The sequence below is a fragment of the Glandiceps talaboti genome, chromosome 19 (genome assembly GCF_964340395.1).
Source record: "Glandiceps talaboti chromosome 19, keGlaTala1.1, whole genome shotgun sequence".
NCBI lineage: Eukaryota > Metazoa > Hemichordata > Enteropneusta > Spengelidae > Glandiceps > Glandiceps talaboti.
This window is the reverse complement of record NC_135567.1, coordinates 17,988,136-18,007,805: the sequence shown is the minus strand read 5'-3', so window position 1 is coordinate 18,007,805 and position 19,670 is coordinate 17,988,136. Positions and strand designations below refer to the sequence as shown.

The 19,670-nt window shown below is 33.4% G+C and overlaps 1 protein-coding gene across 1 annotated transcript; it reads right to left on the bottom strand.

The window, feature by feature from the left end:
- Positions 1-2,452: 2,452 nt before the first annotated feature.
- On the bottom strand, positions 2,453-19,344 carry LOC144450257 (major facilitator superfamily domain-containing protein 6-like). The gene is made up of 7 exons (XM_078140852.1): positions 19,237-19,344; positions 6,945-7,935; positions 5,885-6,038; positions 5,184-5,340; positions 4,346-4,549; positions 3,393-3,628; positions 2,453-2,917 (listed from the first exon to the last, which is right to left on the bottom strand). Exons 2-7 carry the CDS (start codon positions 7,844-7,846, stop codon positions 2,723-2,725), a joined length of 1,848 nt encoding a protein of 615 aa, XP_077996978.1. The 5' UTR covers positions 7,847-7,935; positions 19,237-19,344; the 3' UTR covers positions 2,453-2,722.
- Positions 19,345-19,670: the final 326 nt, after the last annotated feature.

The following is a 19,670-nucleotide window of genomic DNA, read 5'->3' as shown; positions in this document are numbered from 1 at the left end:
CATACATACATACATATATACATACATTATCCCTTTATCTTCTATCGATATTTTCAAATTTGACTTTCGTTAACTTATATATATATATATATATATATATATATATATATATATATATATATATATATATATATATATATATATATATATATATATATTTCATAAGCCATTATGTGTAGAATGGACATTTACATGGCTCAGGGGCTTTAAAGAGTTTGCCTGTTATTAGCATATTTGCATAGGATGTATGAGCATTATTTGTGAATAAAAAGGATTTGAGAAAAGATTAATGGCTAAGAACTGAACCTAATTAAATAAGCACTGTTCTATAACACTGGTAAGTTTGTCTGTTGGTTCATACCACGGATATAGGTTTTCAGGTGGATATGTCAATTAAAGTGAACATATGGATGGAGATTGAGTATTTATTTTAGATGTTTAATTTATAAAACAATTTAACATGTTTTCCTACTTGAAAAATTGATATGAAACAACATTGCCTAATTAAGTGTTTGTGTAACTCAATACATTGCAAAAAGCTTTAAAATGTGTAAAAAAAAAAGTTTGTTATTGTACGTACAACAACAAACATTTTTTTAAATTGCCTTTGCAATTTATTGAATTAAAAAAAGGACTTGGAATATGTTGTTTCACATTGACTTGATGAAATTGTTTCATAAATTGAAAAAACAAACTAAATACCCAATGTTCATGCAAATGACCACTGTAACAGTCTGGATGAATTCTTTCCAGTATTTTATAATTCATGAGTATGAAATTACAGCTATTTGAACGTAAAATGAATCGAAGCAAAATCTACAAAAAATCTATCTTCTTAATTCTTTCGATATTTTCTAATTTCATCATCGTAAATGTTACAGAACAAATAAATTCTAAACACTGACAATTACCTTATCAAGCAGATACCTGTCAATATTGCTTGTTTTGAGAAAAAAAATAATATATAAATAATGTTTAAATTAAAATTATAGTGAGGCAATTTGTAAATGAATTGTTTTAAATTTACTAAAAATAATTCAAGCCATGTATAGCGAACTGTATACTTTGTATTTAAAATGAAGTAATATAAACCATTCATAATGTCATACACTAAAGCCCAAACACGTCATTCTATACTTTCGAATGAAACATTCTATGCGCCCTCTCAGGCCAAATTATAATAATTTGCATTATGTAAATTCATTTGTTATCAACACAAATTTATTTGAATTAATATTTGGCCTTAACATTTACGTAGTGACATACGAGCCTGTGATAACTTTGACTGTTAGATACGTCCTGTGAGGGCGCCCTGTCATGGTATATCTTACAAACTAGTGATTACTATGGTCACTCCAACTACACTGATAAATCAATTGGTAGACACGGACTTGAGATTGGTCAATTCGGGTGAGATAAAGGAGATCGACAAGTGCTTTAGTGTATATTTTCAACTTTATTCACCGACGTTTGTTTATTCACCACCACTGCATACATCGGAAATTAGATAAACATTTCTTTACCCTGGAGGAGACATCCCGTGTGGGGGTCAAAACCTAACGAAGTTTTATATGTATACTTAAAGACCTGTCGACCAATGATGTACGATTAATAATTGAGTGTTGCAGGAATTATTACTGTATAGACTACAATTGATGTTACACATGTAGAAAAACGAAAGTAATCCAAATCTCTGCCTATAGAGCTAAATTCATTATTATACTTCACATTATCAACAAGTTGTCATTAATTTGAATAACGTCACGTCCAAGTTTGAATGGCCCAAATGTTTTCAAATCACCATTTCTCGCTATTTATCACCAGTAGCTATCTTGTATTACTTGATAAGTAGTAATGTAGACGATCTCTTGGAATGGAGAATATGTTGTTTATGGTTCCAATAATCAATAGGAGAGATTACAATATAGTTACTTTGGATAAATTGGAAAGGAATGTGATCTAATGTTGAAGTGTTCATTTAAAGTTTCGGTTTGTTCTCCCCCAGCTTGTCAATAGATCTGATAGTTAAATACTTCGTTAATAAACAATATATTGCTTTAAGGTATTTCCCAAATACTCTCAATTTATATTTTTCTCATTACAAAAAGTAATACGTACTAAGTAAATGTGTCCTGAATTGTGTGATTCGACAAATAAAGCTATATGGAATAACATGTTTTGTGTGATCAGCTTAATGCTACTCATTCATATATTCAGCTCTTCATTTACATATGCAAATTGTGTCATACGTTGCTCTATGAAAATCAATGAATCCTTCATTTTGTGATGAGATTACTTAATATACTACCATTTTAATATGTGTGTGTGCGTGTGTGGTATTGAATTAAACTTTCGATTCCAACACAAACATGGAAATTTTAACTGAAATTTTCGAATATATACACTTCAGTCTTTGTAAACAGATTGACCCATTACTCAGCACACGTGACCTTATGGACACATGAGCATAAGGAGGATGTCATAGGTACCTGGAAGTTTGTATCGCCCTTAATTCGTCGCACATTGAGTGATACACCAAATACTGCTTAATTAAAATTAATAACACATTGCTTTGTGTGACCATCTTATGTACTCATTTTATCAATTGATATCTTTATATGTACATTTAGAATAATAATTGTGTATAAATGAAATATTACAAGTTCATATGACTTATTATAAACACATCATTTATTATCTTCACCACTAGATAAGTATGGTACTAATTAAAATCCGCTCCTGGAAGGGCTTGAGCTGCAGCAACTTCTGGTGGCATTGAAGAAACCGATTTCTTTGGTTTTTGAAGAGCGTCGTCCCCTGTACTGAGAGCTACTTTTTCACCCATTCCGGATCCGATTGACGTATCTCCCTCTAACTCATCATACCCGTCTTTCAAACCCTTTGGTTTATCACAAACCTGTAACAAAAATAAAACATATCACTGACAGATAACCGCATATACAAATGGGAGATTTGGCTACCTTTTCAAATTGTTTCAAAATGTGATTTGCTTTTTAGAATGTCATATTTGGATGTTGAAGCTTTTGTAAAGTTTGTAACTTCACAAATATTTCAAAGTTTGACTTTTCGGAAACAGATGATGCGCAATCATATTTGGTCGACGGACTTCTTTGTAATTTTGCTCTTGGTAGACAGCTTACAAAAAACGATAGGTGGATAACGTATATAGGAATGCATAAATGAATAATAGAAACAAAGGCATAAAATAAACAAACGGTGAGGGCGCCCTGTATATCACGGTTAAGGCAGTTTCGTCATAATCTAATGAATATATTCAATTACTTTGGAGTGTAGTATGGCTGCTATAAGGACATTAAGTACACGACAAATATTCTAGTTTTTCAAAGATATGACATCATGAAAAGACCTACCCTTTGTACAATTACAAATACAATCATCACAGCTGCAGCTGCGAATGAAAAACTAGCGAATGTTTTCACAGCTCCGAAAATATCAACTAGAAGACCCCCTAGCATGTTACCAACTCCACAACCTAGACCCCAATAGACGCCATGGAGTATACCCTGTAACGTTGCAAATGAGTCACTTGGAACAGCTAGTGCCATGTATGACGTCAGAGCAGTCCAAACGGCGGCAAATGTAATACCTGTAAGAAAGAGACATGTCAAATACGAAGAGGTTAGAGTCAATAAATCAATGTATCATTATAAAGAGTTTATACTTTACACTACACATCTCAAAAGAGAACTTGCAATCCAGACTGAGCATGCTCAGACGCAAAGGACTATGGGATTATCTGTGGTTATCTTAATACCTAATCTGGAGCTACCGATTAAAAAACATCTCACAATGGTTAGGGTGACGATGAATTGATCATTCATGGTTGCATACCATGTAGCAGTATTGTTTACAATACCCAAATCCAAAGATAATCTCATTCCGATAAATTCCTTTAAAAATCTATAAAATATGGATATTTATATAATAGTATTTATGTAGACTCACTGGGAAATAAAATGTAATTATCACTCGTGTATAACAAGACTGCACGCCTCTGTCTATCTCTATCGAGCCTATGTATCTACACCTCCCCCCCCCCCCTTCCATTCAGGCACTAACAACTGCAAACATTTCAGACTACCCCTTCCTGTTTAATTGTGTACATTTAATCTGTCACCCACTGTGCCTTTCTTCAATTTGTTTTTCATTGCCTGGCTGCCTACCTGCAATTCTCATATCACTTCCCTTGTAATGGTGTCTTTAGAATTGGATTTACAACCCAACGTGATGAGATTACATGTTATTATTGATTTCACTTAGCTACATATTCTATTAATAATGACATCATTAAACTAAATAATACCTTGTAGAATTTCGGCAGGAATCACCCACCATGGATTGGTTATTTGTGAGTACACAAGAAATCGTATAGCATAGCATACTAATCCCAGGTGTAAAACACAGATGTGTCCAATCACAGATATTATCCGATAGGTTAGAAAGAACATAATGACCTCTGCCCCGTAAATGACGATGCTCGCTGTACCCATTAACAGCTGGGATGCTCCTGCATGCAAATCAATCAGATAATGGACATGTCAATCATTGTTAAGATAAATAACTGTATACTGCAAACGTCCATAGAGTCAATTTGTAACAGTAAACATAACATATTACATACAGAAACTAAACCAAGGGAAAAAACGTGATCAACCGAGGACTGAATCAACCGAGGACTGAAAAAGGAGGAAAATTCGTTATTGAGTTTCTGATAGCAACCAATCATAACCGTTTGAGAGCGAGCTAATGTATATAAGTTAAAATGACCTTCTGTCAAGGCATTTGGCAGAGATATCGTAGCCATAATGCAATAGGGAACTTGCAATCTAGACTGAGAATTCTCAGATGCAAAGGACTGTGTGATTATCTGTGGTGATCGTAACACCTAATCTGGAGCTACCAACAAAATAAACCTCCCACAAAGGTCAGGGTTACTATGAATTGATTATCCATGGTTACAAACAATGTAACGATATTGTTTACCATACTAATTTATTAGCATTTATTATCCCATTTCCCATGATGCAACATTCAACATGGCGGGTTTGCAAGTTCCCTATTGAATATATAAGATAGTTCATTCATTCCTTTGATGTGTGATTAGCGTAGGTGTTACATCAGAACACATATAGCATACTCACCTAAATTTTCTAAATGCCAGAATAGAAATCCATAGACTAAACCATTACAAATACCCATAAAGAATGACACGAGTAGAATTGATATAAAATGTACAGATGATAATAATTTCAGTAAATATTTCAGGTCGTGTTCTGATTGCTCGCCCTTGTCGTGATCCTTAGATTTGTTAAAAAAAAAAAAAAAAAAAGTGAACAAACAACAGAGAAACGATGGCAATATTATTCTTTGCTTTTGTTGGCATATACTGGTGTAATGCACAAATTTGTTGAGAACACACTGAATCCAAGTACACCCTAATTGGATTTCTCTTTACACCTATCGTTTTATATGAAGTAATGATCATATGTCTGTAGTGAGAATACAGATATTAATTTGAATATGCCGTAGCTCTTGACTGAAATCACACAAAAATCTATAATAGGTGATCAGGTAACACACACAAAGACACATTCATAGCATGCACAAAACACGCATCCAAATCTTGTAGACATATACCCACATACACACAAGTGTGCATGTACGCACACACAGACAGACAGACAGACAGACAGACAGACAGACACACACACACACACCACCACCACCACCACCACCACCACCACTATCATACCACACCACACCACACCACACCACAACACACCACAACACATACACAATCACATAGACAGTTGAATGCAGATGTTGAGTTTGGAACACTTACTTTGAATTTCAGTTGCGTGGCCACAATTAATGCACCGGCCATTAGACCAGCAAAGCAGTAGAATGCCACATGATAGTCACTAAACACCATTGAGATACCACACTTGACTTTTGTTTCTCTAGTTAAGTTAATTAAGGCACCTACTGCAAACGAACTGTGTGTGAGAACAAAAATAACTGGTCATTTTATCATTATTGTTGCCTATATACTCTGACGACAATGTCTCAGCTATACACAAATATTTCTCATTAAAACAAGTAAAAAAAGTGAAATATATTTTGACAAAGATTGCCTCTCCTTCATGATATTTTTACTTGATAGATATTTCCTCACATCACAATAAAAATTATACACTGTTTACATCAAAAGTTTGGGGTTTACTCATTTTGCATGAACAATATTTGGTAACGTTTTCTTGTTGAGCTAGATGTGATGAAGAAATATTTTGAGATTCGAAGCTAAAGATTGTCTCTAGACTAAATATTGGTCAATACCATAACTTCAATTTATTAAATGGTTAAATCTTTTCTTACCCTCTAGAATGAGGTTTATGATATTACAGGCACTAAGATTTAAGATTTATAACACAAAAAGGATTGAAGCTGAAATAGCTAATTCTCTTGACATGTACATTATCTAATTCTTGTGTTAATATAGTTACTAAGATTTATAACACAGAAACAATTGAAGCTGAAATAGTTAATTGTCTGGAAATTTGTACATTATCTAATTCTTGTGTGAATAATAGTTACTAAGATTTATAACACAGAAACAATTGAAGCTGAAATAGCTAATTGTCTTGACTTGTACATTATCTAATTCTTGTGTGAATATAGTCACCAAGATTTATAACACAGAACCAATTGAAGCTGAAATAGCTAATTGTCTTGACTTGTACATTATCTAATTCTTGTATGAATATAGTCACCAAGATTTATAACACAGAACCAATTGAAGCTGAAATAGCTAATTGTCTTGAGACTTGTACATTATCTAATTCTTGTATGAATATAGTCCTAAACATCATATGCAAATTTAGATTCTCAACCAAAACTCTCACCTTGCACCGAGTCCAACTGCACCCCAAACTCTTTGATTACCGTATTTATCATAATTCTCATCAAGATTATCGAGGGTAGAAGTGTCAGCTAAAGCCGTTGTTGGTGATTGTGTAATTTCACCAAAAATTATTAACGTCATTAGAATTAAGAACACTTTTTCCAAACTATCAGGATCGTACAACCAACTGCTATCTTCCTGGTTTCTCATCATGGCTACTGTAGACTCTATATTAGTTTCCTCATCTATCAATTCTCTTTTTGCAAGGTCAACACTTGTTCCTCCAACCTTTTCTATAACCTCATCCTCAAAATCCGGTTCAGCAACATTCGTTACTATATCCGGCAGTTCACAACGTCCACACGTCATATGTGTAACAATACCCATCGATCTACTTTTCCGATAGGGGGCGCTGGCCGAATATAGTGACCTGGCAGTTTTATTCTCTTTCTCCAAATATTGTTTAACAAGGGCTGGTGATACAGGGCATGGGCCTTGGTCAGCCGGGGGTATAAATCCTATTGCTAACAGCATTCCAATCCACCCACACAGAGACAACATAAGAAGCAGACGTCGCTTACGGTATTTATCTGCAATGGCACCCCATATTGGCCCACTTAGGAAACCAATAAAAGGACGAATGCCACTTAGTAGACCAATTCTTAGTGGATCAAGACCAAGCTGTTTGAAATAAATTGTTAAATATGGAAACAAAGCACCAATACCGCCAAAGAAAAAGAAATAAAACATCTTTGAAGGTAGAAGCCTCGTATTAATGCGCATACAATCTTTACACTTAGATTTATGTTCTGTTGTGGCGCCCTTTTCAGTGTCGTCTGCCGGTAATTCGTGTAATTCTTTGTCTTCTGTCATTGTCTTTGCTTCTGGATTGCCGTCCGCCATTTTAATTTAAGACTGTTGTCAAGTGCCTCACGATACTAAATCGCTATACCCTTCTATCACAGGAAGTCTAGAAATTCCATCTTTTGAATCTATAACATAAACAAATTTAAAGGAATTGTCATTATTTTTCTGTTAGATACAATATGAACTTACAAGGAAACTGTAAAAAGGGAATTTGTTTGTGTAATTCACCTCAACACAATGTATACCATGTACAAGCATAAATAGTTAGAGTTGATCAAGTTTACAATTTGTTATACAAATATTATAGTTCAACAGTTTCTAGAAATTATATTTTTAGAATCTTTTAAATAAACAAATGTAAAGAACTTGTCATTTTTGTTTATTTATATACTTTTAGCTTACCAGGAAAATGTTAAAAGGAATTTATTCTCATATAACAAAATAAATATATTCACCTCAAAATAATTTATACAATGTGCAAGCAAAATTAAAATTTATTAAAATTACAATTTTTCATAACGATATGTCTATGGCTTCACGTTTGTGATTTATACACTTTGGGGTCATTATAGGTCATATGATGCAGACTACAGATGCACTAATATTTCTAGTAATATTCATAAATACATTGTGGAACTTATGCAGAAACCTAATTTTCTGCATGCCTAGTATTATGCCACATTGTTCTACAATGATTCTTATCAAGTGTTGCCTAGGCAACAAAAAACACTTTCCTGCCAGAAGCAGATAACATTAATGAACAAAGCTCTTAATTTTGGTAAATTTTTGTGCAAATCAAGTTAATTTTGCACAGGAAAGAAAAATGTACCGTTCAATATCTCATGTAATATGTTAGATTTGATCATTCGTGACAAAATTTAAAAAGATATTGCAAAATTGGTCTAATATGTCGTTCACATATGTTGTATACAGAAAATGTCAAAGGTCAACTTGGCGTCAATATAAAGCAAGGAGTGAACCATAAGGTAACTCTGTACAAATTCTCGATTTAGGTATGTGTTTGTTGTGACACACCCACTACAGTAAACACATATGGAAATAGATGAATCGGCTACTTATATATTATAATATTAGTACAGATATTTGAGTACATTGGAACAATCTACATATGTTTATAGCATAAAAGTACATGACATAGTGTATCAAATTAATAATAACATACACAGACTTTCACATGACTAAATAATTTAGCTCAGATGTGTAATAATTATATGTTATTCCCCCTGTATTGTTTTAATTCAGCCGGAAAATACTCATGACCTAAGGGTTTTGTCACTACGAGTCGCTAGACGGCCGAATGAAGAAAAATATTGGAGAATGACATAATTATACTAGTTTCAGTAATATCGAAGAAAAATCGTGGATAGTAATGGCAATTTTGAACATTTTGACTCATATTTCGAACACAGCAGTACCAGTACACAAGCGTTGTTGTGACATAGACGCGCGTTGTCGTGATGTAGAACGACCAGAGTATATATTCCATATTTTTTGTTTGGCTTGAGCATGGTATAATTGTTAATATTTCAAATAGGGGTTTATATTATTGTCATTGTGATCTTCATTTTATTTCATATTTTGCTAAAAATCTGAATATTAGGGAGAATATTTTCAAGGTTTCCAAGACGACATATTTCTAATGACAGGAAATGTATATCATGCGTAAATTTCAACCAGTTCAATCTCATTTATAGTAACAGTGGTATACTCATGAATCGTGCGTTACTGTATATTACACATGTATTTATAATCATTCAATTCATAGTATTTGATATTCGTGCTATATCCATGATTCGACATATTATTGAATTGTTCTGTTATTACAAAGGGTGCAAGGCTCGTGATAAAGTATAAAAAATGGTTTTATTACAGTCCTTGAATAGCATTTTGTTGAAAGCACTTGATTTATTTGTTTAATTTAACAGATTTACTGCCAGTGATCGCAAAGACACTTTCTAGGCCGACATGTGTATACAATTGTAGATAAATTATATACATCCCCTATGACAACTAATTGAAATTAAAGACATGGGTGGTCACAAGGCGAGAAACAAAGGTTTAAAAAAATATTTTGAAGATGCAAAAAAATAGATGAAACAACTTTACCTGACATCAATCGACAGTGTTCATACTGCAAATGATGAAGCCAGGACTTTACATAACACCAGATGACACGTTCAATATTTAAATGACAAAACTGTAAAGCCAGTGATTTAAATCATAAAAATATTATACTTTAACCAGTAAACATACTGATCCAAATGAACTAATGATAAAGCCTACCGTATTAGTACATTCGTTTTCAAACTACCAACTGTCTTCCTCTTGTAGAAATAATTCAGCTATGAACAAAAAAGAAGTAATATTTGCGCAGGTGCAAAAATATTAACTGAAATAGCATTATATTCATATCTAAATTCACGTCACAAAAGTCACACAATGAAGCAGATTATTAGGGCGTGGTCTATGAATAATGTTTTTAAAATCTGGCAACATCTGAGAGAAAGCGACCCTGGATATAATGTATTACATCCTAGCAGAGATAGTTAATTTTATCACAAGATTAGTAATATCCTAGATTTAAAAGTTTAACATTAAGCTGTCAGAGCTAAACTCATTTCTAGGGTAGAAAACTGATAATTCACTGAGTTGCTAGGCAACGAGACCATATAGCCAAGAGGAGAACGTATATAGAAAAATATAAAAATAAATATGTCGCATAGGTAGGCCTATTACAATGATTATTCAATTTTATTTTTTATTAACATAATTTCCGCTCGTCGGTTCAATGCAAAAAGAAACAAAGAATATCACAAAGGGAAAAGGTTCCGAATGAAAAATATAATGTAGTGGAGAACGTTATATAGGCAATGTATATGTAGAATGTAAAATCTGTGCCTGTTTTAAATATTTACCCAGATTGCAAAGCTAACGTTTTTCGTGGATAATAATTTTAACATTACAATGATAGAATATTTTTCACTCTGCTGCTTTGAATAAAGGTGCATAGATTAATTAGTATATCAATCATACCTTTACCGAATCGACTACTGAATGCTATAGTTGTATTATTATATGTATGTATGTATGTATGTATGTATGTATGTATGTATTGTACATTACAATGATAGAATATTTTTCACTCTGCTGCTTTGAATAAAGGTGCATAGATTAATTAGTATATCAATCATACCTTTACCGAATCGACTACTGAATGCCATAGTTGTATTATTGTATGTGTGTATGTATGTATGTATGTATGTATGTATGTATGTATTGTATGTATGTATGTCTGTCTGTCTGTCTACCCAGGAAGTGATGACACCATATCTACAAAACATAAATTTCCAGTAATCTGTCCATACATCAACTTGACATTACATAAGTACGCAGGAAACTGTGACCTCATCAACCAAACATCAGCTTGATTTCCTGTAATCTGATGTGTTCTGTTGATTGTCTGACTTGATTAATAATGCAATCATTTCATGTGATTTCCCTTGATAAATTCATAATCAAGTCTTCAAACCTACTTTAATCAGACGTGACAACTGGGAATTATAAAGTAATCATATTTTATAAGTGGTCATATAAAGGGAGATTGGATATTTATTTTGTTAAATTTAAAAGAATTTCATCATGGCTTCCTACTTGAAAAAAATCAATGCGAAACAACATTGACAAAGTCTGTGTTTGAAACTCAATACATTGCAAAATGTTATGTGCACATATTCCCCTAATAGATGTCTCCCAAGATTATGCATTTTGCAAGGCTAGGGATATGCAAGCTATATAATAACGAACTGCGCATGCCCACCAAGAAAAGGACACCTGTCTTCTTAAAAGGTAATTAACATTCCTAGCCATACCTGTCAATCATCTAAACAATGACATAGTTTAATATCAAGGGATGACACCTTGGCGAGCTGTTATTAACCCACCTGTTCCTCTCTGTCACAATTTATGTATATTTGAAAAAACGATGCATCGTCTAGACTACTGATTATAAGTAATTCAATAGTATACTCAATATTTCTCTTCTCTTTCCAATATTTCATGTGTCTGTGTGTCTGTGATATCACCAAGCATAGTCATAATAATTAACTTGAGTCTCAACAATTTCGCCCTTTCCTGTATGTAACTGTGTGTGTGCGCGTTCGTATGTATGTGTCTGTCTCTGTCTGTCTGTCTGTCTGTCTGTCTGTCTGTCTGTCTGTCTGTATGTATGTATGTATGTATGTATGTATGTATGTATGTATGTATGTTTGTCTGTCTGTCTGTCTGTGTCTGTGTCTGTCTGTCTGTGAGTGAGTTTGGTGATAATAACTAACTTTACTCAACAACTTTCCGTCACTCTCTGTATGCCTGTGTGTATCTGTTTTATTTTCGCGCCTTTTCGTCCCTTCAACGTTTGTCTACCTTCTACAATCTCTGAGACCCCAATTTTTTGCCTTTTATTTTAGACTTTTAGCTGAGATAATTAAATTTGATATCGGAACGAATGAAAATCTAAACTTACGGTTGCCCGCCTTTGTTATTCGGTACACTGTGTCACATTTTGTCAAACATTTACTAATTTTGTCATAATTGTTTTATCAAGTTTGAACAAAGTCCAATTTATTGTAAAATGAGCCCAAAAAAGGAAATATTCGGTCTGTTTTTGTAAAAATTATACTTGTTAAAGTTTGGTAAATATTTGGCTAATTGTACGGTTTTTCATTATGAGCATATAAAGCAATCAATCCTTGCACCCCATTCACATCAAAATTATTCTAATGAAGGTGTGAAATGATAATTACTACTAATTTTCAGGATTTTAATTCAACCCACTCCAGTCCACTTCATTTGTTAAAATCAATATTTAAACTACCTTCTCATAGTTAAATATAATATACAGGGTATTTAACTAACTATAGCTATTTTTCTGAATATATTTACATTCAAACTACTCTACAATATGGATAACTTGTACTGGGTTAACATAGACATACGGTATGCGTATAAGGCAACATTAAAAAAATATTTGTTTCCTATAACATGACTTCAGAAAATATGGTAGGTAGGTCATAATTTTATATTATTTCACTTCAATATTTTTTTTTTGAATTATAAGATAAGATACTCATCCGTCATAATACGTCTATGAGAGTTTGAGAGGTGTAAAAGAAGTAAATGAAGAGAATTATAAGTTAAGTAGACGAACACCTTATGCAGACTGTACTGTTATAGTCTAAAAAGACCTGGTTTCTCTCTGTTATACGATATTTTATAATTAAAAAGTCACCACAGATGAGGCACAGGCATGAGGTGAACTGGGAACACAAGCAAAATTGTTGCCATTTTACCTTTTTCCTTGCAAAAAATGTTTAGGATTGGGGGCTTAAACTACGGTCGGTAGGGTTATCAGAAACACACTATTTTATTATTTGGCCTCATGAACAACTTTTTAGAATGCAAATATTTATCTGGACACACCAGAACAGTATTAACTAAATGTGTAAAATAAATGTGCTTTCCATGTTTTCCAAACAACAATGAGCGTTTTGTTAATAGTGTGTTTATTTGATCCCTGTAATGTTTGCATTAAATCCAATTGCCTATAACACAATGGACAAACTGTTCATTACATGTTATCACACGTTTAATATACAACATGTTCAGACAAGCCGTGGCTAAATCAATAATTGATACATTTACCATAGAAAAAAGCAAAATGATTCGAAAATTGAGAAATACAATTTATGAAAATGTCAGCCTTAAAAAAATGTATTTCATGATTAATCATGTTTGTGGTCAAAGTATTTCATTTCATCAATCATTGCAACATGATTCTTTCGGCCATCTTAGGCATATAGTTTGCTTATCACAAGCCTTGCTAAAACTACCCACAATTCCTTTGTTTAAAATAATAAAGTTTGCCTCATTAATCACTATTAAGACATAATGTTAACTAGATAAATCTTGCTATCACTACACACTGACACATTGGTTTGTTATATATCTCAGAACACCAGCCATGCCCTGAGCTTGCAATGTAACACAGAACACAAGCCATGTACTGAGTATGTCATATAACACAGAACACCAGAGTTTGTCATATAACACAGAACACCATGGTTTGTCATATAACACAGAACACCAGAGTTTGTCATATAACACAGAACACCAGAGTTTGTCAGATAACACAGAACACCAGAGTTTGTCATATAACACAGAACACCAGAGTTTCTCAGATAACACAGAACACCAGAGTTTGTCATATAACACAGAACACCAGAGTTTCTCAGATAACACAGAACACCAGAGTTTGTCAGATAACACAGAACACCAGAGTTTGTCAGATAACACAGAACACCAGAGTTTGTCATATAACACAGAACACCAGAGTTTGTCAGATAACACAGAACACCAGAATTTGTCATATAACACAGAACACCAGCTGTGCACTGGGTTTAGTACAGTATCAGTAACGTTGTTAGTTTTCTTTATGCATGGGTATATTTGCAATGTGTCTTGTAGACTAGCCGGTCTTGGTCTTATCCCAAATCTGCTTAAAAGTAAACACCGGGGAGCGAAATATAATATTTTGATCAATAGAGAAACGCATTGCTAGTAGGAAGTTTCAGCACAGCTTGAAACATTTAAACGTGGACGCTTGATCGATTTCAGCAGTATCACTATTTCACATTTACTAAAATTTAGAACCATATATTTATACATCAATTGAATTTCATCTATTTATGTGTGTTGAAAATACATTAGAATTTCTTTATAGTTCCATTAAGTTCTAAAACATTCGTTTCCATGATGATTAATTGTTACGTAATGTGTGAAGTGAACACCTGCGTTCTAAAAGCAGCCATTTTGGTCTGCATACACCTCCTAGGGGATCTTACAGGTGGCATGGCCGACACTCATCAGACACGTCAAAAAGTTAGTTGAGATTGTCACAATTATTTGTTTTTCTACTAAATTTTCTAAAGGTTCAGTAATTATTTGTTGAAATCTGAATGATGTCTCATACAACGTCAATGATTCAACGTCGTAAAACAACCATACTTCTTTGCGTCAATGGTAGCACACGTGACACAAATTTGTGAATGGAAAATATACTGTTTCGTGAGAACGATGAAACGACTTTGGACAAACATACCTGTTTGTATCAACAATAACACATTAACGCTACTTTTATTGATCTATATCGATAGAGTAGAAAGTATTCTCTTTCAGGAGATCTCAGTCTCTCTATCTGAATTGTTAATATTCATCAAAAATAACTACGCATATATTTGTGTAAACTTTAAGTATTCAAAAAATACATTGGTGTAGCAGATGTTGGCCTTAAGTGTGTATTGACCCTTGACCTCACATTGAAAGCTGATTGTATTTGTATTCAACACGTATTGGACTTTGTACAAGGACATAAATATATAGTCACAGTAATAGGTGGAATACTTAAATGTGTATGAAAACATATTTTCATACACATATTGACAATAAAGTTAATAGTATTAAATATATACACAGACAGACAGACAGACAGACAGACAGACAGACAGACACATACATACATACACAGACACAGGCAAACACACATTCTCGCTCCCCTCCCTCCCTCCTTCCCTCCCCTCCCACTCCCCTCTCTCCTCTCCCTCTACACTGTCTCTCTGTCTCTGTCTCTGTCTCTTTCTCTGTCTGTCTGTCTGTCTGTCTGTCTGTCTGTCTGTCTGTCTGTCTGTCTGTCCGTCTGTCTGTCTGTCTGTCTGTCTGACTCTCTCCCCTCCTCCCTCTCTCTCTCTCTCTCTCTCTCTCTCTCTCTCTCTCTCTCTCTCTCTCTCTCTCTCTCTCTCTCTCTCTCTCTCTCTCTCTCTCTCTCTCTCTCTCTCTCTCTCTCTCTCTCTCTCTCGTTGGATGATTGTTCCATTTATATATATCGATCCAATATTGCAATATACAGAATCAGTAAACGCTTGTAATCACACAGTGAATGAAAGAAATTGTTAAGCTGGTACCAATTATGAGTTTAAAAATTGTGTTTAAATTGACGACGTCATGCTACATACAGGTCAATCAAATGAATGACGAATTAAACATGTCGTGATGGTATATAGCTTAAAATGTGTGATCCAGGATAAATGGTATCTAACTTGCTAAGAGGAAATCGTCAGTAATGATGCATATATCGACAAAAACATACCCAGTTGTAAAATTTACCACACGGTGAGACATTTCTTTGCTTTTTAAACCATAAAATAATCTCGCTGCTGTGACTAATTCATGGTTACCCCTCAGGCTGTGAAACAGATTGAGGTTCTACTCTGTTCGCAATAAAATTTCGATGAATAATTATTCCTAGGTTTCGGCATAAAATGTACTATCATTGGTTACCATGGTAACTAGATTAATGGTTCAGGCACTGCAAAGAGGGATGCTATACATACAACAACAACACGACAAAGAGTAACGCAGCAGTCTAATCGTTTCCATAGCTACTAGCTAGGCAACAAACACTCAAATGTTCCCACCTAGAGCAAAATAGTTGTCTCTCTCTTTCGTTATATTGTCTACTCTCAAACTAAATGCAAATTTTCTTTATTTCACATCAAATGAGAAATTCATATTAAGAGAAAAACTTCCCTCCTGGGGAATGAAAGAACCCTACCCACTACTTTGTATATCTGCTGACAATGAGAATAATGCTCTTGGTAGTTTGCCTGCCAAAACATAACATATTTTCCCGCCAAAAACGACTGCCATAAATTTTGAATTTTGATTCATTATTTCAGTACATTTTTTATCATTTTGGTCTGGAAACCTAAAACCTATCTTACTTTTTACTTTGAAACCAAAATTAATGTCAAAGTTAGTTATTTTATTCAAGAAAACAGTAAAATATTAAAGTTTTAAACATATGTTTGGTTGAAGAGGTTAAAAAATGTCTTTAAGCCAAATTTTATAAAGCTTGTGTAGAATGTGTTTTGCAAATCAGCGCCATTTAATTGCAGCCTGGGTCGAGGTTGCCGGCTTTTGGAATGTGACATCTGTTAGTATAAAGTTATTCTAACCTCAGATTAATATAGAGATTTCATTTTATGCAAACGAGCTTTTTTCACTTTTAGACTAGATAAACATGTATTCAAAATTTGATTTTAAAAATTGCACCAAAACGGGGCTGCTTTTACACAAACTGCTTTAACTATAAGCTTTTTGTTTGTTTGTTTGTTTGTTTTTGTTTGTTTGTTTGTTTGTTTGTTTGTTTGTTTGTTTGCTCCACATATTTCTACGATGGAGACGTGAAAGAGCGAACATTGGTGAGGCTGGAAATTCAGTTCAACAAACTCTGCAAGGCACAACCTCTCTGATATAGAGATAAACGAACTGGCAAATGTGGCTTAGAAGAGCCCTACTGTACACAGGGACGAGGAATTTTGGGAAACAAACAAACAAACAAACAAACAAACAAACAAAACTAGTCTAGGAGCCTTGGCATGATTGAATCATCCTGTTACTACCGCTCATTGCTATATCGACGTTATTTCTGCGCTCAAAATGAATGTTTTATCTTCATATCTAGACTTACTGTTCGACTTAAAAGTTGCAATAATTATCTCAAAATGATTTATATCAATTGTGGTTTGAAATGATACAGTTATGAAATATTTTATCTGGATATAGAATTCATATTTTCTCTTAAAGAGGTTTTACTGAAATGGAACGTAACCATATGGAATACAAGTATTGAGTTAATTACCAGTTGATATGGTTTATATCACATGTAAAATATATATGCCAGTTTTCGTCTGCCACTTTTTAAAAAAAAAATTGAAATAATCTCATTTTTCTTCTTTAATTTTAGAACCATTGTATAAAGACAGACTATAAACATCATTATAATCTAAAATGAAGATATGATGTGAGAAGAATTTTAAAAAATTACAGATTTTGAGTTGGTAAATTCGAAGAGAGAGCGTGTTGTAACTATAAACGCCCGGATGTATTTTATTGTAGTGCAATCAATAAACATACGAAGTGAATTGCCTACCGTTACATTTAATAGAACAATCAGTAGGTTTATTATGTTGACAACAATAAGGTCACATTTGTGACGACTAAATAGGTTTCAAAGGAACGGTAATGTAATAAATTTGACAAACATTCCTGAAATATTGTAAGAGTTGAGACACTATATACATTACAGCACACACGTTTTGATGAAGTGTACGAAACTAACCGAACATACCAGCATTTTGTGCTGAATTGTAGGAGATTGACTTAAATTATGGATATCTGGAGCTAGAACATTGTCTGCATTATGTTGTATATGGAAAACAGCTGTTGCATTGACTGGCCAGTCCGTTTATTGTATGATTTATATATGCACCTTCACTGCATTATATTTCATCAGAAAAAATAATTACATTTTATATTGCGTTCCATATCCCTGTAAATTATCATTTTCATTCGATCGCTTACAACTGAAATTCTTATCCTCCAAAATATCAAACGTTGAGATATTTTAACTAAGATATTCATTTGAGTTTTGTCGAGAATTTCTTCTATCCTGGGAATAGACAAAAATTCCCAGACGGAATGAAAATTCTGAATTCAAGTTAAAATGTACCTGACATAGATACACATGTCAACGTTTGACGTCCCATCAATTTATCTACATCCTCATCAACTGTTTGGACCACCTTATGTTCGTACAAACATCATAAATTTTCATTTTCATCAAGGACACAGTCATTTTTTTTTATCTCCATGGACAATTTTCAGACTGTTGACTTGTTTGATTATTTTAATGTTTGTTAGGAAAGTTTTATCAAATTGATATTATTTTAAGATCAATTTTAGCACTTTTTATTCTTTGTGTGTATAGTATTTAGTTCATCTTTATATATATATGAGCTTGTAATCGAGACAACTTGTTGATTAATAAACAATAAAATGCATAAATCTAATCAAATTGAGGAAAGAAAAACCGACACGTGTAGGATTGGAACCCACGTCCCCTGAATACTAGCCAAAGTGCTCTAGCCAGCTGAGCTAATGCGTCAACTGGTAAATTCAGTTTAGATAATATAAAACTGTATTTTAATTGACTTTGATGCATTTTAACTTGAACAACAATTGACATAAATCTACGCATTGAATGATTTTTTGAGTACATACAATAATACAAAAGTCAGAATTAAAAAAAAATGTATAAATTTCTGAAAATAACCACAGACAGTGGCGGTTTCACTGTCTATGAAATAACACAGAAATAAAAAAAAAGGTCGCATTCAGAAACAGTGACAGCCGTCAATTTCCATCACTAACAATAACTATTATACTAAAGAGTAAACTAAATATGCTGGTCGTACAACAATTTCTGCTGTTGACATCAGAATTGAAAAACTTACCTCGAAATATTACTGAATCAAATCAACAACCAATAATTCTAGTACCATGAACAATTTCCTGTTAAAAATTGAGAATTCGTCATACAGTCGCTTGAGCTGACTCGACGTGGCGTGTTCAGTTGTTGACGACAATACACGACACTACTAAAAACACGACCCGGCACGAACTCAGTATTTAAGGTCACACTCTGTCAACTGAAAGTATCATGCGAATATACTAATTTGCATATGATAGCTTGTAATTTGCATACCTGCGCACACTATGCGCAGTGTGATGCTACTTTTATTACTAACATTAGCTCTTCAACAGATTGGTGGAATTGCTATTTTAAATGAAAAATTTATGGCGTCTTGATTTAAACACGACAGCAGATATGATTTCAATTTCTACATCTGATGTATTGAAACATTGTTCGTTAGAGATAAGGTCGTGA